This window comes from Dendrobium catenatum, unplaced genomic scaffold, assembly GCF_001605985.2.
Source record: "Dendrobium catenatum unplaced genomic scaffold, ASM160598v2 fragScaff_scaffold_901, whole genome shotgun sequence".
NCBI lineage: Eukaryota > Viridiplantae > Streptophyta > Magnoliopsida > Asparagales > Orchidaceae > Dendrobium > Dendrobium catenatum.
This window is the reverse complement of record NW_021319363.1, coordinates 42,983-69,738: the sequence shown is the minus strand read 5'-3', so window position 1 is coordinate 69,738 and position 26,756 is coordinate 42,983. Positions and strand designations below refer to the sequence as shown.

Here is a 26,756-nt window from a genome sequence, read left to right as displayed (position 1 = left end):
ATGGCATTAACGGCGACGGCGGCTCCCGCCCCTCCTCAACGTCTTCCTTTATCTTCTTTTCCTTCTCCCTACACCAATAATTCCGTCGTCCATTTCCATTCTACGAACTCCGTTCGAGGCCGAAACAATCAGCAGAAATCCTCCTCTTCTTTGCCGCTAAAGCGGATACAACCCGAGTCCCCCTCCTCCCTCACCGTCGTGCTTGAGCAGTGCACGGCGAAGGGCTCTCTCCGAGAAGGATTACAAATTCATGCTCGCCTCCTTCGGCTTGGCCTCCTCGCATGCGATGACCCCCAGGTCTTTCAGCATCTCCTCTTCCTCTACTCTTCCGCTGGACGCCCCGACTGCGCCGCCGCAATCCTTTGCCTTATTCCCTCCCATGTCCTCACAACTTTCTCCTTTAACACCGTCATCCGCGACCTCGCAGCTGCCTTCCCGGAGCACGCCGTTGACCTCTTCCTCGACATGCTCGTCGCCGGCCTCCGCCCCAACGAGTTCACTTTCCCATTCGTACTCCGCTCCTCATCTCTCCTCGGCCTCTTCTTCCTCGGCCGGCAGCTCCACTCCCAGATGCTCAAATATGGGCTTCACCCTCAAAATGTTTTCTGCGCCACCGCGCTTCTTGATATGTACGCAAAGCTGGCGCCATTATGTGATGCCCTCAAATTGTTCGATCGAATTCCCAATAGAAATGAAGCAACATGGAATTCAATGATTTTGGCGCTTGTGGAAAACGAGTTGTTGGAGAGTGGATTGAAAATGTTGGAGATGATGGAAGACGATGGATTCCAGGTTGGTGTTTGCAGCTGGAATTCGTTTATTGCTGGCTGTGTTCGATCAGGGAATATCGAGCTAGCTTTGGAGATTCTTGGTGAGATGGTCTCTACATCAACAGTGAGTCTGAATGCAGCTACATTTAATACCCTTCTTCCTGTAATTCCTAAAATCCCCTCTTTGAATTGGCTCAAGGAGTTTCATGGATTTGCTCTGAAGAAAGTGGAGATAACAGAGATGACTCTAGTTGATAAAGATAGATTGTGGTCAGCATTAACAGCTAGCTATAGCTTCCATGGATTAATGGACTATGCTTGTCGACTCTTTGAAAGTGTTAACTTGAGGAATCCCCATCTGTGGATTTCCATTATTAACGGTTTGTTCAAATGTAGCCGAGCACATGAAGCATTCGATGTGTTCCGTAAGATGACTGCCCTGTGTCTTCATGACGCTCAAACACTCTCAAGAACATCCTTGTCATTAATCCTTCCAGAGTGCTTCCCAATGTCAAAAACTGGATTAGAGGTACATGGTTATGCTATTAGAAAATGCCTAGAGTCCAGTACATCTGTTGGCAATGCGCTCATGGCTATGTATGCTAAGAAGGGCGACATGGAATCAACTCTCAACATCTTTGAGAGGCTTCTTGAGAAGGACATAGTGTCCTGGAACACGATGGCTGCAAGCTATTCTGCAGCCCATGATTTTGACAAGGAAATTGAGCTCTTCCAATGCATGCTTGCTCAAGAAATCAAACCAGATGAATACTCTTTCAGCTCTGTCCTCAGTGGTTGTGGGCATTCAACTCATCTTCGTCAAGCAACTGCATTGCATGGGAGAATGATCAAGAGCGGCTTCTCCCAATCCTTCATGGTTGTTCAAAATGCTCTCATGGATGCGTATGGGAAATGTGGATGCACAGTAGATGTCAGAAAAGTGTTTGAGGAAATGGATTTTTGTGATATTATTTCATGGAACACCATCATTTCCTCTTATGGTTTCAGTGATCGTCCTCAGGAAGCATTGCTTCTCTTTGAAGAGATGAAAGCAGAAGGTTTGAAGCCAAACAGAGTCACCTTCATTGCTCTTCTATCAGCTTGTAGTCATGCAGGGATGCTCAAAGAAGGTTTGGAATTCTTCGAAACAATGTCGAAGCAATATGGAATCATTCCTGATGTAAGTCACTATGCATGTATTGTGGACAGCATGGGTAGAATTGGCGAGCTTCATAGGGCCTATGAATTCATTAAAGATATGCCAATTGAACCTGATGACTGCATCTGGAGTGCATTGCTTAGTAGTTGCAGGATTCATGGTGATCTGGAGTTAGCAGAAGTAGCAGCTCGTCATCTTATACAGTTGAAGCCTAAGCATTCGGGGTATTGGGTCCTCTTGTCGAATATATATGCTGATGCTGCTAGGTGGGATGACGTAGCTAAAGTAAGAGCAGCCATGAAAGACGCTAGTGTGAAGAAGAGCCCAGGTTATAGCTCCATTGAAGTTGGTCAGAGTGAGGTGCACATGTTTCTTACTGCTGATAAATCTCATGGAAACAGTGATGATATTTATGTTGCTCTTGAAGGACTAACCATGCAATTGAAAGATGAGGGTTATGTCCCTCGCTTGGATTTCAAATTTTCTTTGAAGGGCTCATTTGATTGCTTGAAGTTATAATTTTGTTTTAAAAATGATTAACTTTTCTAAATTGATTATTTAGTTGGATGTAATTGGACACCAACTTTGATTACAAACTTCATAAACCTTCTAATACTCCGTAAAAATGAGAATTTTAACTTTTAAAAATATTTTTTTCATCTACAAGCAATCAAATGAGCCCTAAGGGTATAAACTGGACTTGACAGGTAGCTTAAGCTTAGATCATCTCCAACCGAACTGCATATCACCGTACGCCGTTGGCCATTTGGTCCATTCGAACTCCAAATCTCAAGCCAAAGTTTGGCGGGCTACGGAATTTGTCGAAGAAGTGTGTGAAAGAGGAGAAAAGCGTAGGAAAGAGGACAAAATGGTTACCTTCGCAGGAAGCTTGAAAAAGAAGAGAGAAAATGTCGTTTGATTGGAGATGAATTACTGTATTTTGAAGTTTTGCTGCATTTTAGAGTGAAAAATGGGTTTTTCGGTTGGAGATGCCCTTAAGGAGAGGTGTTTTGCCACAGTCCCACAGTTGGATTTTTTGTTGTGATTTACAAAATCACAGAGCAGAGATTTAACTGATTGGATTGTTGATTTGTTTTAATCCCCATGAAAATCCATTTTAAAATTCAATTGTGGCAAAATGTTCACCGGCAAGCCGTTTCTTCTTTTGAGCCAGCGCGAGGTGGACTTCTTTAGAAACTAGATCATGCTGTTTGAAATTGGCTAATTTGCTACAAAGAGAAGGAATCGGTGAATCTTGAACCAGTGCCCATTGCACTGATGAATGAGGATACTGGGAAATCTCCATCTCGAAGAAAAATATTAAAGCAGCTCGAGTGTGATCTTGCATCTCTTGGTAGATTCCGAATGAACCGGTTCTCACATTGAGGGCAGGTGGAAGAGGGATCACAAAATTCCAATCAGATGGAGCCTAATGATTTTCTTTAGGCGGTGGAATGGCCTCCTATGATTTCTAAATGCTTTTAAATAATTCTAAAAATGATTAAAAATATAGATGCTGGAGGCCACGTATTCAAAGACTACAATTGGTTGATCACAGCTGGTATGTTAGTATTTTTCTTTAATTCTTCTGTCATAAAAATAACCTTAGCATCGTATCAATCTTTTTGAAGGTAGAACTTGCGCCTTTTGGAGTACAAGGACTGAAGTTACACAGTTTTTCCGGTGAAGACCAAAAAGCATTACCTCAATCTCTTTTCCAAAGGAAAGTATTGCGGCTCCCTACATTGGCATATATATATATATATATATATTATATTTTTTGGCTTGCCAAGTCTGTATGACGTGCAAATACGTCATCATACAATTTGCGTTTGTAAACTTGTCTTTTTTTAGGTTGTATGAGAAATAAATCTAGAAAGCATCCCAATTTTATGTCTTCATTTTCTTCTCTTTGTCATGATTATTCGACAATTTCATGTTGGTTGTCGACTACATAACGCAATCCTCCATTTTTCTCATCCAGGACTTAGGATTTGACAACGACAATGTTTAAGTTAAGTGTTTGTGATGCTTTATGGTAGAATGTTGGCATTAAAAGAGAAGCATAATATTAAGTGTTGCGGAGATGAGAATGCTCAGGTGAATGAGTGGTTTTACTCTTAGAGATAGAATACAAAAAGAGTATATACGTGAAAAAGTTGGAGTAGCTCTAGTGGCAGATAAGATTAGAGAGAGTCGCCTTATTTGGTTTGGTCACATAAAACGGAGACCTTCGGATGACCCGATTAGGAGAGTAGATGTATTAGATTTTGCTTATTTTAAGAAAGATAGAAGTAGACCTATAAAGAATCGGTTAGAAAATACTAGAACTGACCCTTCTTTATTAGATCTAAATGGGAATTTGACTCTTAACAAGACACAATGGAGAAAAATGATTTATGTAGCTGATCCCACGTAGTGAGATAAAGGCTTGATAATGTTGTTGTTGTTGTTGTTTTTTCTTCTTTTGCTTACTTTAAGTAAATCTCCAACTTTCAGTTCATGCATTTTGTACAACACAGTACTTAGTACTTGAAGTTTACACATGGTTCATTATTGAGGAAATCATGGCATGGAATATTGAAGTTCATATTGTGCCATACTTATCCATGGTAATGTGGAGGATTGGGACCTTCTCACACCATTTTTAATTAACTTTTGAATCTCATCACCCACCATAAAAGATGCATGCGGAAATTTATCACCTAGTACATCATGCCGGCTTAAGTTTTTTTTTTTAATAGTTTTTATTATATTGTTTATTGCTTTTTTGTGTGTGGTTATTACCATATTTCACATAGAATTAATGCAATTCTTCAATCCATAATCTGATACCGTCAGTGATTCAGTTCTTAATCAACTCAACTCAACCTAGGGTTTTTGGAGTCCAAAATCAGCAGAATTATTGAGCGCGCCTGTAAGTTAATTTTAAAGTTTTTGAACTTAAGCCATGAAATAAAACTATGGGTGTGAGTAATGGAAAATAGTAATAAGAAATTTATGAAGAACCAATTTGATTTCATCTTAGGAAGGCCTATTATGCAAGCAATATTTGTCTTAAGATATGTAATAGAAAATTATATAATACAACCAAAGTATATTCATATAATTTTTATTGATCTCGAAAAAATATGTGATTTAAGTATCACATAAATCAATTTAGTAGATTTTAAAGCAAAAAGGTGTGCGTCAAAGATATTTTGATGTTATTAATGATATTCATAATCGAGCCCAACTAATAGTAATTTTGAAGCGATAAAATAACTTTTAATTAATGTAAATTTACATCAAGGAGTTTAATCTATATCTTTTTTGTAATAATTATGAAGTTGTTTACAAATGACATTCAAAGTGAGGTGTCTTGGCATATTTTTTTTGTAAATATTATAATTATAGTTTGTGAGTTATCCTCTAAAATTAATGAAAAATTAGAACATTGGAGAAATGCTTGGAAGAGAGATATATTCGAATTAATAGAACAAAGGATGAGCTTATGATATGTAATTTAATTAGGCATAAATATTAGAAGAGACGGTGATACCCAATTATATATATTTAAATATCTTGGATCTATTATATCAAAAAATAAATTTATACATGTGGATATAAATTTTTATGGTAAAGGTTGTACAATTAAAATGGACAAGTGTCTCAAGAATTTTGTGTCATAAGAAAATATTATGAAGGCTTAAAAGTAAATTTTATAAAACTACAATTAGGTTGTTGGTGACAATGTATGAATTCAAATGTTGATTGTAGAAAAGTAATTGATATAGAAGTCGAGAGATGGAAATGAGAATGTAAGATGGATATGTGATACAATTAGGAAGGATAATGGGGTTGTCCGGTTTGATGAAAAGTGAGTGTAAAACATTTTAATGTAAGAGTTTAAGAAATTTTAATGCTTTGTTTGATGAAAAAGAAATGCTAAATAAAATTTTGATGAATTTCAAATTCACTGCCTCTCTCACTCATTACATTCCAATATGTCTCATACTTATATAGCATTGTAAAAACAGCTCTGCATTCATCAATGATAGGATTCTCTTACACTATAAAACTCTTCTTCTTCTATATGCTTTAATAACCTTTGCAGGTACTTCTCATGGTATCATAGTTGTAGGCTCTCCAGCCGATCTTGCCTCCACCAATGCCGGACCAAGACTTCATATTTCCTGCTCAACCTTCCTCTTTCCTCTCCATCTCAATAGCCGACTTCACCATTCCCCCTCCCCTCAAGTTATTCATGATCAATCTTAAATCCATTGTTCCAACCCAACTTATCAATGACAACTATCCGATTTGGCATCTTTAGATCTATAAGTTGTTCTCTGCAAATGGGTTCGAGGGCTATCTCACAGGAAGCTTCGTTAAACCCTCCTCATCCACTTCCGGACCTCCCTCTACTAATCTTTGACTATGGCAACTGATTTATCAGAACCTGGTTTCAACGCTTCTCTCCACTATATCCTCATCAGTTTTGCCTTACATTCTAAACCTATCTACTGCACAAGAGATCTGGATCACTCTTGAACGCCGGCTGCAACCTACAAATAGATCCCGTGTGATACAACTCAAGAATGAATTGCATCACATTCAGATGCGGGACTCCATCATGCCTCAATATTTGAGTCAGATCAAAGCCCTCCTCGACAATATCGCAGCCACCGGGTCTCAAATCGACACCGAGGATGCCATCCTATATACTCTAAACAGTCTTCCCTCAACTTACAATCCGTTCAAATCAACCATTTGGACATCCCAACAGCCTATAAGCGTAGAAGTCCTTTATTCTCTTCTCTTTAATGAAGAGATAAATCTTCATAATGAACTTCAGAAGGACTCCTCCCTGCAGATTGATCACACCGCCCTACTCTCGAATCACAATACAATCACCAGAGGTCTTGGCTCATTTCCAACAGCCTCAAGGGGTCGTGGAGCTCCCTTCAAACTAAACACCAGCAATCCAAATTACAACAGAGCACCAGTCATCTCTGTCAACCACCCAACTTGCCAAATCTACTATAAAATTGGTCACATAGCTCTCAACTGTTGGCATCACTGCAATATGTAGTACGTGCTTGCATCCAACCAAACCAACCGGGCATTCCTGACTGCTTCTCCCTCCACACCCACATCAGAATGGGTCCTCGACTCGAGCGCTACATCTCATCTCACCTCTGAGGTCACAAGTCTTCAACACTCATCTCCTTACACTTTAATGACTCAGTTTCCATAGCAAATGGAAGCTCCTTACTGATTCAACATATAGGACAGGGTCTTCTTCCCTTGCCCGATTCCAACCATAAGCTACACCTCTATAATCTTCTTCATGTGTATTCCCTCTCTCACAATCTATTATCAATTCATAAACTAACCACTGACAATAACTGTTCCATATCCTTTGATACTCATGGTTTTCTTATTTAGGACCTCAAGGACAAACAAATTTTTCTTCATGGCCAATTTTGTGACGTTCTTTATCCCTTCCACACAGCCTCCACCACCTCTCCAACAGCATTACATTCAACAAATAACTCCACCATTTACTGGCACACTTGGCTCGGTCTTCCTTATCTCCGAACTATCCAAGATTTAGCTCACATTATACCCTCTGTATGCACTCCTCCCTCCTTCGCATGCAAGTCATGTAACGTGGCTAAGAGCCACAAACTATCCTTCTCCCCCTCTACAAGTCATGTAAACATCCGTTTCAATCTAATACATTCAGCTTTTTGGGAACAAGCTCCCGTAGCTTCTTTAAATGGTTTTCGATATTACATTGTTTTTATTGATGACTATACTCACTTTAAATGGTTGTATCTCATGCATAACAAAGCTAAAACTCCCTCCAAATTTGAACAGTTTCATCAACTAATTATAACTTTCTTTAAAACATCCATTATAACACTACGTTTCGATGGAGGTGATGAATTCACAAGCAACAACTTTCGGCATTTCCTTCTCCAACATAGAATAACCACTCAACTCATCTATCCATACACTCCAAAACAGAACGGTCTTGTAGAACGCAAGAACCGTCATCTCTTGGACACCATCCGAGCCTACTTCATGCATCCAATCTTCCAAACTTGTTTTGGACGAAGCACTCACCTCAAATTACCTCATCAATCGCTTACCAACAAAAGCCCTCAACCTCTAAATACCATATCAACTTTGACATGGACATCTTCCCTCTACCCTCATATGCTCATCAAAAACCTTTGGATGTTCCATGCTTTTCATGGCTACAACCTCTCACTACAAACAACTATCACCTTGCTCTCAAGAGTGCATCTTCTTAGAATATTCCACATCCCACAAAGAATACCGGTGCTATAAACTTCACACTCATAAAATTCACATCTCCCTCCATGTTGTCTTTTATGTACATATCTTTCCTTACAGCTCACCCACTTCAACATCTTCCATAACCTTCACCGAAATCACTCACAATCCTCTGATGCTTATACCAACCTCTACTCTTCCCACCACCTCTTCCTCAAATTCCTCCCCATCACCATCACCAGTAATCTCATCCATGGTAAATCCATCACCCTCCACTCCTCCGTCTTCCACCATCTCTCCATCCACCTCATTATCTCCCCATCCGTCTCAATCCTCCTCACCTTCCCCTCCACTACCAACCGCACCATCCAAACACCCAATGCAAACTCGCCTTCAAATCGGCATTCAACGTCCCAAGGTCATCTTCGACGTTCTCACCACTACCCAATCCTCTCAACTACATAACACCAATAATCAAGCAGTCAAACACAAACAATGTCGAGAAGCTATGTCTGAAGAGTTCTTGGCTCTACAACAGCAGGGCACTATCTTCTCCCTCAACAATTGGTTTCTCACGCATAGAAGGGGCTCTTTTCAACTCTTTTACCTGAGAGGTGGAGGGAGGTTAAGTAGTCTGGCTCACTAGTCGAAGTTTTGTTCACAATATCGTATTTAATAACAGCAAACTGCTCTTTGGTGGCATGAGGGACCTCCTGCCTTCTTTGACAACTGGTGTTCATCCAAGTCCATGATCAACGTTTTTCTTTGGCTTATGTTTAACATTGTTTCCGAGAGTATCACTTCCAGTCAAATGTAAACAACTCTATAATAAAATGCCCCTCTTGGGATCAACAACTAGCATTTCGAATGTTAAATATTAAAACACATGAACATTTATACATCATTCAAGTATTCAAGTTCAATAATTGTTTCACTGCATGGCTACAAAGTTCACAAAGCTTGCCACTAGCATGTTATTGAGCTCCTAACTCTTTACTAAAATTATGAACCTTTTGAGTTTCTATTATGTGTATTGAGACCATATATTTCATGCAAGCATCATATACTTGTCCTTTCTTCTAAGCATTGTACACTCAAACCCCAAAGCCTTCCCAATCTGCTTCTGCACATGATTAGCCATATCAAACCTGCTACAATCACTAGTTCTAACTCTGCTTGTATCAACCTTCTCCAGAAATTCCAATTCATAACAAGTATAAGGATTCATGAGAAAGTAAAAAGGATCCATCCACTTGCGGCCGCTGACAGTGGTGGCGTAGAACATGCTAACATGAAGGTCGATGGCGACCGGCACAATCTGATCAGTGAGCTCAGTAAAGAGGGGACTGAACCTCAATAGATATGGCTCTCTGCAAGTAGTTCCCTCTGCACACACCACCAAATCCTCTCCTCGGCTCAAAATTCTTTCCATTCTCTTCCTGTCCTCTTCTAGATTTCTTGTCAACCAGTTGATCTTGATGGGGGAAATCATAGCAGAGAATTGACTTAGACCGTACGATACTGATGATGCTTTTCTATTGAGGGCTAGGGAGATGACGTTCGGATCAAGGAGAGTTTTGTGGTTGCAGATGTAGAGTTGGCCTGCAGCTGCAGCTGATTTTGTGTTTGGATGGTTGATGGAGTTTTGAAGATTTTGGGAAGATGGAGCGTCTCCTCTTACCTTCCATTTAATACCAGTAAATGCAAGAGGAATTGTACAATAAAACAACAGAGTTACTGCTATTGTGAGTCTTAGAACTGATAGAAGAATCCCAAATGGCAACCACATGAAGATAGCTATGGCGTTGACAGGGTCTGGTCTGATGGCAAGCCTGCCATCATGAAAGATCAATGGCTTCGGGTATTTTTCTCTTGGAACTGGCTTCCTGTTATTCCTCTTCTCAACTTCTCCTACATAGTATATTTCCTGTATTGTTTGGACGTAAAATGGTTATTAGAAGGAAAATTCGATTCTCCATGAAAATAGTTCCTTTCAAAATGTCTCATCGGATTAGAAGCAAGCAACTATAGGACCCCTTCTTCATAAGCCCGAGTTACAGGGCCATGCTTATGCTGAAAATAAGCTTAAGCTGACATGGAACACAAAAACTATATTATAAGACCCTCTATATATGAAAAAATTATTCAATGCCTACGCGGAACGTCGTTCGGAGACCAATTAAAATGCGTCATGTCACCCTTTTGCTCAGTGCCGTGGCTCGGTACCGCTGACGTGGCTGCACCTGATTCGCCTTCAGACGTATAGCTGAGTCCGACATCCGCTATGAATAATTTCTTCAATATATGGCAGGTTTAAGACCCTCTATATATGGAATTTTTATTGCGTCCTCCCACCTGACGCATCTTTACGTTCGGTATGCCATATTAACGCGACACCTGGCAACAACTTTACCCGATACCTGACCCGGCGAAGAGTGGGTATATGGCACGTGCGAAATTTAAAAATGACGGCCCGACCAACGGACCCGAATATTATAGCGCGGACCCGAAAAAAACTGCTTTGTTTTCAAACAAACTATACCGTGCTTTCATCTTCTCCAACCGGCGCTTCTTCTTCCATTTCAGTGAAGTTTCTAGCCCTGCATTTACGATGCCTCAGGTTAGTTCCTTCTTCTTCCATAATTATATTAGGGTTTACCGAGCGATAACGAGCAGTTTACCGAGCGATACTGCTTCGGTATTAACCTATAATGGTAGTTATAGCTTGGTTAACAGCTCGGTAGAGCTTGCTACCGAGCTTTACCGAGCATTATTAAAGTCGGTATTGCTAGGTATTTGCAGACAATGGTCGGCAAAATACCTATAATTGGTAGCACTATTCTTCTTATGTAATATTCAGGGTTAGGGTTTACCTAGCGGTACTGCCATGAAAGAACAGAATGAGTTAAGAGGCACCGAGCATTGATCGATACTCCTCGGTATTGCTCGGTACCGAGGCGCAACGAGCATAAAAGTTAGTCGGTACTGCTCGGCATAGTCGGTATTGCTCGGTATTTGCCTACAATGGCTGGTATTAATCATTAATGGGACGTTACTGCTCGGTGCAACTCGGTACCGAGCTGTACCGAGCATTACTAACACTCGGTACAGCTCGGTATTCTCCCTTAATAGTACGTATAGGCTAATCTAAATGCTCGGTATTGATCGGTACATATCGGTACTGAGCTATACCGAGCAATATTAGGACTCAGTATTGGGCGTTATTAGTTAATAGCAGTACTAACGATTGATTTTACGCAGGGATATACTCCAAAGATTCATTTCCGATGCCGGACTTCGAGTTTTAGAGAAGTTTGTAATGTGCTTGTTAAGAGGTTTGGAGATCCTTTGGTTGATAGATTGCGTCAGTTACAAATCAGCCAGTTCCTTAGCCTTTCTCTTATGCCTCAAAATGTTCCACTTATACATATGCTATTATCGAAGTGGGACATGAAGACTGAAAGTTTCATTATTAAAGGACAAAGTATAAAATTCACATCTGAGGAAGTTGCATTAATGATAGGCATGCCAAATAGGGGTATTATTTTTGACATTGACAGTGGCAGATCCAGTGGCAAAACATCAAATGACACTTGCCACGACATTGAGAGGATGGATAATAGCACTCCAATGGATGATCTCGTGAAATGCTTCGTCCTTTACCTACTATCGAACATATTTTATCCAATGGCTAACTTCCGGATACCATTAGCCATGTTGGAACTTCTTAACACTCTTGATACGTTTAATCAGTACAACTGGCCTGAATCAATTAGGGGTTTCCTAGTTAAAGAATTCAACGTTGTTGCTACAAAACAAGCCAATTCGTGATTGTGACTCTCTACAGATTTTCTCACTGACCAAAGCCCCTCTTGACTCACGGAAAATCTAACCATGGCTGAACATCCTGTTATTGTACATGATCTTCGATATTTTAACTTAGTACCGCTTTCATTCTCCTTCTTGAAACCTGCTTTAGAACATACAAAATCCTTTGATTTGATTAACCTTGTATTTGGCCAGAAATGGTGATGTTCTTTCCTAACACTAAATCCAGTTGAATGCGCATACTGACAATATTTTGCATATGCTTCTTTCTCACAACTGTAAACACCCTAATAAATATTCAAACATCCATATTAGCTTTATATCTAAATATCAGTCCAGAAATTAAAAACATTTAGACCGAAATTATACCGAGCTTTTCTAATTAATGCCGACCGTATACCGATATATACTAAACAATAGCAACCTAAAACCGAGGTAAGGAGTGCAACTGAGATGCTCGGTATTACTCGGTATTTCTCGGTATTGCTCGGTATATAATACTCAATAGCGACCTAAAACCGAGGTTAGGAGTTCAACGCTATTGCTCGTTATTGCTCGGTATTGCTCGATACATCTGTGTCCCGACATTTAACTAATCCATTATAGTCAGTACCGAACGTATACCATTCTATAATATAGAATACCGACCTAATACCGAGCTAAAAAAACTAATGTCGTCCTCGCAGTTGAACGATACTGCTACAACGAACGTTTGATACCCTTTAATGAAACAATAAAAAGTAGAAGAAAAACAAACAGTACACATAAAAACTTACTACTATCAAATCAGAAAATGCTTCATCATAGCTTAAAGTTTGAGTTTCCTCGCAGAATATGAAGTCTTCGAAACCGGAACCTTCATTCGATCCTTCCATCTCCTTAAAAACTTAACGACTTCTTTACGTAAGGTATATGAAAATTACGGGAACCATAAAGACTGTAGAACATTTTAGGTTTAATACAATAAAGGTTTTAATACCAGAGGTAAAAGTCGCGTATTTTTTTAGTTTCCCGCCCATTTCATATACATTACCACGGGGTAACCCAATATATTTAAAAAAACGTGATAAAAGCATATGGGCTAACGTCGGGTCAATAGGGTAAAGTTGTAGCCAGGTGTCGCGTTAACACGGCATACCGAACGTAAAGATGCGTCAGGTGGGAGGACGCAATAAAAATTCCTATATATGGCAGGTTTTCAATAAATAAAGTTGTAATGAGGAAGATAAATAATAAATTAATCAATTTTTCTTATTTAGGTGGTTGTCTTCTTTAAAAAAAATTATCATAATATCAGGTGGAATTTATAAGGATATGTTTAAAATTTTAATGTGTAGCATTTAAATGATATTAATGATAAAAATATTTATAATTTTGATTTCTGAAATAAATTTAAAAATAATTAACGTTAATGTATGGAGTGTATGATAAAATTGTAAAATATTAAAGCATTTGTACGTAATTTGCATAATAAATATCATAAAAAAACGTTCCAAAATTTTAAGTTAGTCATAACAAAATTTTATGAGTATGTTCAGACGAAATTTTTAGTGTATATTGGGAGATGAAAATCAAGCAAACAAAATTTGGGTTTATTCATCTATTTTCTATTATTCATCATCATCCACAAATAATTAACTTTCTTGCCAATGAAAATAGGGGTGTCAATGAATGACCTGACCCAAAAAATTCAGATTTGAACTGACCCATTTAATAAATAGGCTAGGTTTTCTAACCTGTATAAATGGTTCAGGTGAACTCTTTTTTAATTTAAAAATGACTCGTTTAACATCTTTTTTTCCTTATATTTTCTTTTGTGGTTATAATATTTTTTATTTTTTTTATCAAATATGCTAAACTTAATAGTTATTAGATTATACTTTTTTTTAACAACAAACAGGTTGATGGGTCGGGGTCGGGTTCGGGCCATTCGGGTTGCTATAGGGTCGAGTTTGGGTTGGTATTGTAACACATTTATTAAATAGGACTTGTTCGGGTTGAGTAGACTTCTGTCAGATTAATTTTGAGTCAGACCTAAATGAGAACCATCAACTCATTTTGATGCCCCTAAATGAAAGTTGATTTGTAATGTCACATCTCACCAAATCATTGTAGCATCAAAATCTTGATAATAGTTATACTAAAATTTGTCTATTAATGGTGAGGCCAAATATCAAGGCATGTTTATAAATCCATACCTCCATGTTTTGGTTGGAAACAAAATAGATGAGACAATATGATTAGGATATGTATTATTTCACTGAATTGAATTCTCTTAAAAATTTTATGATTTAGGCTTCGTTTGGGATGACTTTCTTACTGTTTCTTAAAACGGCTTTTTAGTACAAAAAATGTACTAGAAAGCCGCTTTAAGAAGCAGGAAGAAAGTTGTTCCAAATGAGGCCTTAGTCATTCATTTTTTCTATGAATATTTTTATGCTTAAGAACACTCTAATGATGTGCCCTATCTATATGATTCATTAAAATATTTTAGAGATTTCATAGCTTTCACACCTATAAGAAGTGGGACACTCACAAAGTTGAGAAATATTTTGTAAGTATTTTATTCTCAAATATGTTATAATAGTTTGACCTATCTACGGTGCGTACTAGAGGGCACTTGAGCGTCCATGACATTTATATGATCATGAAGGCGGCCTCCCTCAAATTTAATAAATATAGGGGTATTTATAGGTTTTTATTTGAATTTTTGAATTCTAAAGACATTTAAATAATTTTATTAGGACTATATGATTCACCATAGTAGACTAAGGCTCATAGATCTTTCTTCTTTTGAAAATCATTCATACTATAAACTTGGTTCACAATAAATTTTGTGACTTTAGGGCTATTCCAAGTAATTTAATTGAATCTCATAAGTTTTTCCTACTTTATTAGTCACACAAAAGTGCATGTCATAGTGAATGAATTGGCATTCCCTAGAGTAACATTGAGTCAACTCAACTAATGAATCTAAAGGGCTAGTTGGGACAAAAGGAGCACTAAGGTCAAGTTTAGTAATTTTTTAGTATTATCGAATTGTTATTTAAAATTTGTAGGTATTTAAGATTTTTGGTGTCATAAAAATTTAAATGTATGATATATTTATTAAAAGAGCTTAATGTGACCTAAAATGTACACCATATTAAAGAGCATAATTTTTTAAGTTATAATTTTTTTTTTGTATTTTTAAATTAAAATTTATAATATTCTAATACTTTTAAGTGTGATAATATTTAATAATTCAAATTTAATATTTAATTGCCCAAATTAGTGCCAATCATCTATTACTTTACTGCTTACTTAGAATAATAGAATTCAAGGACTTCAAATATTGGATTATTAAATTATCCATTATGTGGTTGTGTAACAAGAGAATTAAGTTATGCTATTAGTACATGTATAATAGACTATCAAGCCATCTTATGGATTTGTCCCTTATGTCCAAGTGTAATGTGTTGTGTAGGATAGGATTTAAGATGTGTTCAAAAATTAAGACCAATTAAATATATTATAGAGAAGATTGAACCGAACTATATTGTTTTCTCTATAAATCTAAGCAAAATGTCTTTGCTATGGTCCCATCACAACTAATCATGGAAGATCAAATATCAATTAAAGCTCAATTAGTTGAATAAAGAGGGTAAATAAAGCATTGATCCAATGGTATCAAATGATTGTCCCTAACTTGAAGTAGCTCTATGTTAAAATCTTTTAACAAACGGGTTTTAAGAGCACAATCGAGCTCTATCAAGGCTTTGATTTGATTACACATACAGATTAAAATCATATATTAAGCTTTTTTTGGATTGATTGCAAATCTTTTGTGAGTTATTATGTACTTTATTATCTATCATTCATTGATTTTGTTAGTTCATTTAGTGTTATTTTTCTTTATGTAGATCACGTTATAGTTAGTTATAAGTTTATTAGAGGCCTCACTACATTTGATTATTTAGGGTTGCTCAACCAACAAGCTTTGGATAGATTTGTACGTTTTGTGTGACTTAGTATAATGATCTTGGCGTTCATTAAGTAATATTTTCCTTGATGTAGATGTTAATGTTAGTTATAAGCTCAGTAGAGGCCTCATTACATTTAATTATTTGATTATTTAGGGTTTCTCAGCCAACAAGCTTTGGATAGATTTGTACGTTTTGTGTGACTTAGTATAATGATCTTGGCGTTCATTAAGTAATATTTTCCTTTATGTAGATGTTAATGGTAGTTATAAGCTCATTAGAGGCCTCATTACATTAATCATTTAAGAATTTTCTATCATAAAGGGGTGTTTGAATCTCCCTTGCCCAACCAATAGAAAAAGCCACAAGTAGGCTCTAACTTTGCCTCATGACTTATCTCACTAGAATGACACTCTTCCCTCATATGATGATGAATCTTATCGAAGCTATATATGTGAAATTATGAAGTCCCCCTTACCCTTGATGCATAGCTCAATACATGGCCAAAATGAGCTATGAATTAACTGTGCGAGGATCCTTTAACACTCTACCACCTTTAACTACTTAGGCAGGAACCTATCTCCTGCAATCCAAAAAAGTGATTATTGATATTTTTTTTGTTAAAAGTTATAAGGTTATAAGATTACAACTAGTATAAATCATTACACAATGCAATTTGGGCATTAATGGCATATAATTTTATGATACTACATGAAATTCATGAATTACTGATGGTCTGGACTGGCAGTTAGACTGCCAGTATTAAAAGTGGTTAGACTGTCGGTGTTTATCGGCGGTTAACCTACAGTTATTTAATTTACTGCCTCCAGAAATAGCGGTGGTCCAATAACCGCCAGTTAGCATGCTGGTATTATTTCCTACTAGCGTGTTACCGGCAGCTCAAACCGCCGGTGTTAAGTGAATTTTTTCCGGCAGTCAGAACTGTCGTAAAGTCGCAGGAAAATGCCCTAATTAAAATTAGCCGTCCCGAGCCTTCCATTTCATTTACTCGCATCCTCCTCTCTCTCCTACGCGACGATCACCCCATCTCCTTGCGATAGTCACGATCGAGACGCTCCTTCCGGCCGCCAACAAGCTTCCTTTGGCCGAAGATCTCGCCCTCACTCCGGCATCAAAGCACGATCGAAGATATCGCCCCCACTCCTGCGCGAAGCCAGTGTCCAAGTCCGAATTTTAACCGTAGGTTTGCATTTTTTATTTTTATTTTTTTTTATTTTCTTATCCTGTTAGGTTAGGTTGTGACATCATAGATATGAATAGTGTGAGCTTAAATATGATGCTTGAACTCTAAATTATATAGTTGAATAGTGTGAGCTTGAATAGTGTGAGTAGTTGAATAGTGTGAGCTTCTTGGTGTACTTATTTTTTATATATAGTCTTATTAAAATATCACTTCATTGGGGAGGTGACATCTAAAAAATATTATACAAAATAATTCAAAAATAATTCAGGAAATAATACTTTTGTTAAATAACCGCCGAAAAAAATTCACTTAACACCGGCGGTTTGAGCCGCCGGTAATGCGCTAGTAAAAATTAAATAATACTGGCAGGCTAACCGACGGTTAATAGACCGCCGCTATTTCCAGCGGCGGTAAATTTCTAACCGATGTTAAACCATCGTTAATACCGGCAGTTACATAACTACCGGTCCAGACTGCTAGGTAATTCATGAATTTCCTGTAGTGCATTTGTAACAACTCAAACTCATAACTATCGAGATATTATCCACTTTGGACTAAGAGTCTCACATTTTTATCCTGTTGGTGTAACTTCCCAATAAGTCACCCATCTTAAAATTGCTTTGGGGTTAGCTCGCTTAACTATAGAGTTTCTTAATGAAATTTCAACCATTACACCAAAAGGTGTCTCGATATTTAAGAGTTTGGTTTTCTTTTACTTAAGGGGCTTCACACTTACTTCTTTTATGTTGAAGATAAGACTTTTTATTTCTTTCTCTACCATTTTTGGATACTTCATTATAGTTTTAATAAAATAGTTGATACATCAACTAATTTTTAGAGATAAGAAAGCTACTTTAGCTTTCACAACATTTTGTTTTATCCTTTAAGCCAATAATAATATAAGAGAAGGGTTGTTAGTTCTTTAGCTTCACCTCCCATACTTGCTTGCATGTCCATGCCTAATTACATATATCTATATCTAGAGGATAGAATAAAGCTACTTTTCTAGATGTTTTTATGCATATGATGTACCCCATTATGATGTAACATAATTGAGTTACTGCTTTCCTCATAGGGATTCAATTAGGGGTTTCAATATTTGACATGACCCGAAAATTCGACCCTAACCCAACCTACAAATTGAAATTTATGCTATTTGAGAAATGGGTCAACCTATTTGAGAAATGGGTCAAATTTTCGGGTCAAATTTGGGTTCTTTTATGCTAATTGAGAAATGGGTCAACCTATTTGAGAAATGGGTCAAATTTGGGTTCGAGTTTTTGAACCGTTTGTAAAACTGAATCTGGTTTGGGTTGGCCAAAAAACTCGAAACCAACCCATGTTTAACCCAGGAATATTATGCTATCAACTCATCGGCATCATCCCGTGGTCGCCGCTCGCCAAACCCACACTTCTAGATGAGTGAAATGCTCACCGTGAACGAATGTGCGCATAAGATGCTTGCTATCACGAGCAGCGAGCCTTGCCAACCGCCGGTCTTGGTCTGGTCGTCCACACTGTCGGTTGTCGTTAAGTCGTAAAATGCCTCGACATCATCCCATCCTATTACATTCACATCCCATCATGTATTCCTGTCGTATATGCTCTCGAAGGCCGTCATTAGCAATTTGATGTTTGCATCCCATCCTGTCGCACATTCCCAGTTCGCACAGATGTCAGCGGCTCGGCTAAACTTTCGTGTTGGATCTTGTAAACCCCGCTAGTCAGGTCTCGGCTAGATTTTTTGACCCCTTTGTAAAAATGGGTCAGGTTTAGGTCGTGTCAAATAGAGTTAGGTTGATTCTGGTTTCGACCCGAACCCGACCCGTTGACCCGAATTGACACCCCTAGATTCAATTCATCTGTTCTTCTTTGCACCTTACTAGGTGGGTTAAAAACACATTGTAGTATATATACAATATATTTAGGACCTAATAGAGAGCATCATAAGAAACAAGATTAGTTACCTAACTTTTTAGGGATAACTTCACTGGCCAAGTTTAGGAATTTGATTGGATATAATTTATAGGTATCTCTTTAGCTCTTCTATATGAACTAAGGTACACTAACAAACATTATAAAGTCGCTTGTTAATTTGGTTGACTAAGACCATATCCAATGTGATTTTTTAGTTGTGTTGAATCCATTAGCCTTGATGTTTTATCTTGTATGTCATGATTAAACCATTTAGTGATTTGATAATAAAAAATTCTATAGATTTATCTAATAAAATTTTAAATGGTCGGAAGTTATTAAATTGATAAGTAAATTATAGAGACTATGACCTTTTGTTTTATGCTAGCTTAAGTACTACTCATAAATAAAAATGATAAACTCAATATATTCAAAAGTTAAAGTAAAGATTCATAGTATTTAGATCATTATGAGTTTAGGTGTTATTTAATGTATTTTTACTGAGTTAGATTAAATTGAAGATGCAGAATATTGTGAACATGTCTAAGATTTAATTAGTCTTTATCTATAAATACTCAAAAATATACTTTTAATATTACTATTGATGATTTATCTTATAGAGGTAATGGTACCTAGTCTTAATTATAACCATGATAATATTTTTCTTGTAGTCTTCCACATATATCACACTACCTTCTAACATCACTTAGCTTAAGCACAAATATAATATTATGTAAAAGGACATTGACAGTGGTTTCCATTACTGTAGGAGTAGTTGATGATGAGGGTAGTAGGTGGAAGTCATGGCTAAGGAACATCAACAAGTCCTACTATTAGCAACATAATGAGATTTCCTAAAGGATCATCATTATGCCAATGCTTCTTGGATAGTTGAAGTGATTTTGGTCTTCTCTTTATACCAAGATTGTCAAAGGTGGAAGATTAATCATTAAGGTGCCTTAGAAGATCTATGCCTATTAAAGATCTAAAATAATATCATTTAATTACTTATAAGTTAGTTTAAGTGCATGGATTTAAGTCTAATATGATGAAATTTAGGTATGCCAAATAATTAAATAGTTCAACTTGACCAATACATTAGAGCTAAGTCCTCCACTTGGTTTAAGGGATTTGGATTTTGCCTTAAATAAATTGAGGAAAGGACAACTTGCTCAACCTGATTATAAGTTAAATTAATAAGCTAGTGTCAACCACTTACAAATTTTTTGGAGATAGAATATTGTAAGCCAATAGGTATTGTGTACAATAATTGTATGATATATTGTTTTGGAACTTTTAAGCATTAGCAATGCACTTTTTTTTCTTTTTTTTCTTTTTTTTCTTTGTAACAAGATTTTAATTATATTCACTTGCTTTCTTTTTAACTCATTTTTGTTTCTTGTAACTAATTGTACTTTAATTTTTCTTATGTTTTATTTATTTTTTTTATTTTGTCTTTTAAAATTACTAACCACTAACTATGAAGTGAGGTAATTTTAGCGTAAAATTATATTACATGGCTATGATGGTGAGCTAATTTTGAGGAGAGTCTTGAATAACATTATAAGAAACATAGTGCTTTGCATTTGTGGTGCCCACTATACATGCTCAACATAAATCTTCACCATTATAGGCTTAAAGAATGCAAATCTTTTAAATTCAAGTCTCTGCCTAACTATATTAAACTAGTTAACCAAGGGATGTGTTAAGATTATTATCTAACACATGCATTACAAATCATCAAGAGGGTATTGAAAAATCAAGATACATATAGGAGATACATATAAGAGCATTATTTTAAGATTCATTATCATAAAAAAAATTAAGATGCAAAAATATGCATCGAATACGTAATCATGATCAAGATGCTACCCTTTTTAGAGAAAAAAAGAAGGAAAAACAGAAAGCAAAAACAGTAAACTAAATACTTGCCAAATTAACCTCTTTTTAACCTATCTATCGCTTGGATAAAGAGAACCATATGCCTTCCTATTGGCGGAGACTTGATCATAAGAAATATGGATAATAAATCTTAAGGAGTTTAGACCAAGCTAGAAATTTAAATGATTGCAAGTAGCTAAAGTACTAAAGCAACATCCTTAACCAAAGAACTTATAAATGCTTGGGATAAAAGAATATGACCATACATATGATCGGTCCTGATTGTATCAATCCAGCAAATAATTAGCACTCAAAGTACCTAACAAAAGAGCTAGCCCATATAAACACCCTATCAATCTAAACATAAAAATATGATTACTTAGAGATGATTTGATCCTAAAAGAACCAATTGTTGTGTTGGCCTTGCATCACTCTTTTCTTTCTCTTATCTAATTCTCAAATAATTTTCATAATTTATACTCCACAAGGTATCTCTGAAGTCTAATATATTTCATAACTCCTTAACTTTGATTTTTTTTTATTTCAATTAAAAGTCTTATTGAGCATATTGAAATACAAATTCATGCCCATGAATTATTCATGAATTCCTTCATAAAAAGCTAAAATTTATAACTTCATATGTTTATTTGATTTTAAAATATGTTTAAATCATAATGTTTACTGTTCTTTTAATTATCTATCCATCTATATGTTGTGCGCGGCTTATTTAAATCCTAGTTATCTATCTGGCTTGCTAATTACCATAGAAAACTCTATAGAATCATGTAAATATATATTTGATTTGTTTTCATTTATTCTTCTTCTTGGAATAATTACCCTTTCTTTATTTTTCAAAAAAATGGCAGGGTTTCTTCAACATGCATGCATGCATGCAACATATAAAACTTCATTAAGCATTGTTTATATGCATTATATGCATGAATATGGTTGTTGGAAGCTAGCAATTAAATATTACAATTATAAGGTTTCGTTTGATGTGACATTCTTACTGCTTTTTAAAGCAGTATTTTAGTACAATAAATATATTTCTCGTACTAGAAAGTTGTTTTAAGAAGCAATAAGAAATCTATCTCAAACAAAGCCTAAGTTTAATTAGTGTAAAACATATGAACTTCAAAGGTGTAGATCAATAATTATATCTTCTTAAACTCAAAATAATTTCTGCATAAAATACTTAATTAAAAATCAACAACAATAATCATAAATTTGATAAAATAATACAACATATTAGGAGCCGTACAGATTAAAATTTCCAAAGATATTGTTGTGGTAATCTAATTTTTAATATATCAAGCTGGTTTAATGCATGAACCATCAACAATACCATGAATTCTTGTATTTTGGCACTTATTTTCTTTCACAAATTTCCAAAACTAACATGTGAATATTCTATTTTCTGAAGTAAATATCCTTGCCTCATCACCCATCTAACGGGGGACTATAGGCTTATTCTTAATTTTTTTAAAGGTTTTTTAGCATAATTTGAATACATTGGATGTTGGTTATGAAAGCTGCCTCTAGAAGCAAAGGACGGAGAGAGAGAAAGGCAAAGTGATAGAGAGAGACCTTACAGTACTGAGAGAAGACGAGGTGTCTCCCATGCGTGGATGAGCTACAAAGCCCCATTACACCACCACTAATATTTTCTTTTCCAAACACCAAGTCCTTAAATACCACATTCTCCTTCTCCATTCTTCTATTATCGTCCTTCGTCAAACCAGTATAAAAGCCACCAAACTCCTGCAACTCTCTCCCAAACACAAGCTCGACTCCCAAATAATCCCTCAAAAAGCTCTCCACCATCACCCTTGGCATCTTGGTCACCCCAACCCTCCTCTTTGCTTTACTAAACAGTTCAAATTCTTCAAAACCCATATCTTCTAAGAAGAACTTTGGCAGAACAGTTCTCCCAACCCTAAAGCTATTTGTTTTCACTCCAAAGAAGCATAACATTACCATAACTCTTAGCCCAAACTCATAGCCCATGAAGCAGATTATAGGGTATAAAAGAAGAAGAAGAAAGCCTCTAAGAAACCCTCCTCCTTCTATGGCCACAAGCATAAAGTATGCAAACGTAGAAGAGGACCTTAACAGTGCTCCTTCCACTTCCAGAACTAAGGTTTCTATGGAGAGCTTCTCCATCTTGCTCTAATGGCTGCTTACATGCAGTTTTTTTTCTTTCTATTTTCTTATAGGCGTGTTCTGTAACTCTACTTGGCCCAGAATACAAGCAAACAGGAAAAATTATGTCCATTTCTGTACTCTATCTGCATTAGGTAAAGGATCTTTTTAACTTATAGAATAAATGAAGGGGTTATCTGAATAGATAATATTATTTGATAATGCGCTTATTCTGAGTTTGGTGAGAACAGTACCCTATGCGGTTGCTTTGGTTAATAAAGAAGATATAAATCAGCAAAGTAGGCATCAGTTCATTTTCTACTTCCAAGCAAGAAGCTGAATATGCTGCCACAATTGTAGAAGAAAGTTTAATTAAATACTGTTAGTTGTTGCATCACAAAAGTCATGTGATCATACAAGACTTGTAAAACTTTGGAACATGTGGCTGTCTGAAATAATTTTGGCTCCAATTTATACGTCAAGCATAGCTTTCTTTTATACATTAAATATAATTACATAGATAATTTTCATGCAAAAAATAGTAGTTCATCGATCTTGCCATAATATCAGATTTAGATTAAGGCTTCATTTTGGGCGGCTTTTGTATTGCTTCTTAAAGCAGCTTTCAAGTATAAAATTAAAAGTTTGTACTAAAAAGCTGCTTAAAAAATAGTAAGAAAGTCATCTCAAACAAAGCCTAAGTTTATAATATGAAAAACATCAAAATGGCCAATTATGTTATTGATTAATTAATGGATACTAGATTCTCCAATATTATGATATGCCAAGACATTACTCCATAAACATGAAGAGATCATCATACACATAATCCATGCATTATTCACCATCATTTTTATGAATCACAAATCATTACAAACTACAATCATCATACACATCCATACAACATTCATCATCATTTTTATGAATCGTAAATCATTACATACCATAATAATTTAAAAGCTAAGTGAATTTAAGGTAAAGATCTTCTACCTCAAATTAGGATGAATCTTTAATATCACCCAAGAGCGGAACCAACCTCTTTTAAGGATGGGAAAACTTATCATATAAATAAATTCAAATTTAAATAAATAATATAATATATAATTCAAAATAAAATATTATATTTCACTACGATCGATGAATTGAGCAATGCTTACAAGTTTATCAATCTTGTTTTCATTTTTAATTTGATAACTATGAATTTTAACTACATTAGAAATTAATTCAAATACTTCTTTCTCAATATAAAGTATTAAACAACCATTGAGCTAATCATCACACATTCTACTAAGTAATAAATGTTTGAAAATTCTCATTACATAAAATGCTCTCTCCATTGTAGCTATAGTAATTGGTAAAGTTAATATTAAAATAATAAGAACCTGTAAACTAGAGGATACAAATCATCATTCTTTATCTTAACAATTTATTTTGCAAAATCAACAATGTTGCTCAAAGATGAAAACTCATCATTAGTACACATTAATAATATAAGTGGATAACATATGTTCAAGAGTCACAATCTCAATAGTAGAAAAATAATTTGGATATAACTATGCTAGATGAATTAGTTTTTTATTATCATAAGCAAAGAAGGAATCGCTTAGGTTTCAATGTCCTTGAATCAATTGTAGCATTATTAAGTTAACCCTCTAATGGAATTATAAACCTTAATTATCACTAAATTTTAGTATACTTGAACCAAATGTTGTTAAAGCTAACACATTAGATAAACTATTCTTTCACTAAATAATACTTCAGTTACTCATCAGAAGTTTAAAGGCGAATAAGAAAGATGGCAAAAATTTTGCGATTTCTTGAGCTCTGGGATGTGTATAAACTAATATAGGGTGTTTGAACACTCCAGAAAGATGTATATCAACTTTAACTTATTAAATATTTCTTAACATATAATCTATTGATTGTTCTAAATCTTATTTGTAAGTCTAACTATTCAGTGCATACAACATATATAACACTTAAAATATGTGATTTCAAAAGTTGTACACTTGTGGAATCATTAGGATAAGTGTTATCGATCTTGGTGCAACATACTCTCTTTTACTGTCACTAATAGCATTGTCGTCATCCCTATTTATTGATCTCTCAATGTATGCCCTCAATCATGTAGTCCTCAATCTTTCAGTCTACCTAGACTATCCTACTCAAGAATATGTTCGTCCTCCAGGTCCTCTTTATGGACAATCTACTATATACTTTGTGTCTTTGCTTTCCACATCAAAAATACCATCCGGTTAGAAGGTAGCATTAACCTGAATGAATGTCTCCTTCTGCAATGGATGCAATCATAGTAGCTACTGGTAGGTGTTATTGATCCTCCCCTTGAATCATCAAATTTGCTTCTCTTATCACAATCTAACCCTTTTTGCTAACGCAAAAAAACCTTGAATGCATAGAGGTACTAACGAATGTCTTAATTCATTATTTAATCCTTTCATAAATTTGTAATATTTCCTTTAATAATGGGTATCAAATGAGGAGCATATACATAGGCAATGCAATAAACCTAGCTTCATATTGCATGACTATTTTGCATCCCTATTTTAGTCTTATAAAGACTTCCTGTATTTATTATCAGGCTGAGGGAAGTACAAACCATATTTTAAACACTGTAGTAAATTGTTTCAAAGTAATATATACATTAGTTTTTCCTTGAAATGTCTCTCGCTATTCTCCTACCCAACATCTCTCTGCTTTGCCTTTAGATAGAATGATAACTAACAACTCCTTCTAATTTTTTAGACACTGCATACTATTAAAAATCTTCTCTATCCACTACAGGAAAAATACCTATTACCGGCGGTTCTAACCGGCGGTTTATGGACCGCCAGTGTTACCGGCGGTTTCGCCGGCGGTTTGACCAGCGGCGTTTAACGGCGGCCTAACCGATGGGTTTGTTACGTTAAGCCGCCGGTACTAGCGACGGTCCATAAACCGCCGGATGTCAATATTAACCGGCAGTTTAACGGTGGCTGGACCGCCGTTAAAAAGTCATTTTTTACCGGCGGTCAGGACAGACCGAAATACCGCCGGTAAATGCCCTAATACGAACAGACCCGCACCTCGCATTTCATTTCTATTCTTTCCTTCTCTCTCTCGTTTCGGTCGCTGCCGTCGCCTTCACTCACGATCGACTTCCGTTTGTCGCCGCCGACGTAGCATCTCCGACTGCCGACCCCACACCGACCGTCGACGTCGTATCTCCAAACTCCGACCGCCGTCGATCTCACTCCGGATCTCACGCCGCCAGCAACCCTAGATTTCGTGTGAGTTGAACAAAAATCAGTATTTTAAGGTAATATTTATCATTTTTCTTTGATTATTTGTTATCATTAGACATTTGCAAGAGTTTTTTATATTTTGGATGATTAAGGTAGTAATTTAGACATATGCAAGAGGTAATGTTGTAATCATTTGGGTAGATCTAATTTTTTTTTATTAAGTGTTATTTTAGTTTAGAGTAGATCTAATTTGTTGATTGTGACTTTGGATTAGAGCAAGATAGGAAGAGAGAGATTGAGGGAGAGAAAAGAGAGGGAGAGGGAGAGATAAAAGAGAGGGAGACATAAAAGAGAGAGAGAGGGAGA

General features: G+C 36.1%; 2 protein-coding genes across 2 annotated transcripts; one reads left to right on the top strand and one right to left on the bottom strand.

The window, feature by feature from the left end:
* On the top strand, nucleotides 1-7,003 carry LOC110111758 (pentatricopeptide repeat-containing protein At4g21065). Its single transcript, XM_028697222.1, has 3 exons — nucleotides 1-2,383; nucleotides 6,026-6,168; nucleotides 6,368-7,003. Exons 1-3 carry the CDS (start codon nucleotides 1-3, stop codon nucleotides 7,001-7,003), a joined length of 3,162 nt encoding a protein of 1,053 aa, XP_028553055.1.
* Nucleotides 4,970-23,172, bottom strand: LOC110111754 (probable glycerol-3-phosphate acyltransferase 3). The gene is made up of 2 exons (XM_020843754.2): nucleotides 22,594-23,172; nucleotides 4,970-10,144 (listed from the first exon to the last, which is right to left on the bottom strand). Exons 1-2 carry the CDS (start codon nucleotides 23,167-23,169, stop codon nucleotides 9,266-9,268), a joined length of 1,455 nt encoding a protein of 484 aa, XP_020699413.1. The 5' UTR covers nucleotides 23,170-23,172; the 3' UTR covers nucleotides 4,970-9,265.
* Nucleotides 23,173-26,756: the final 3,584 nt, after the last annotated feature.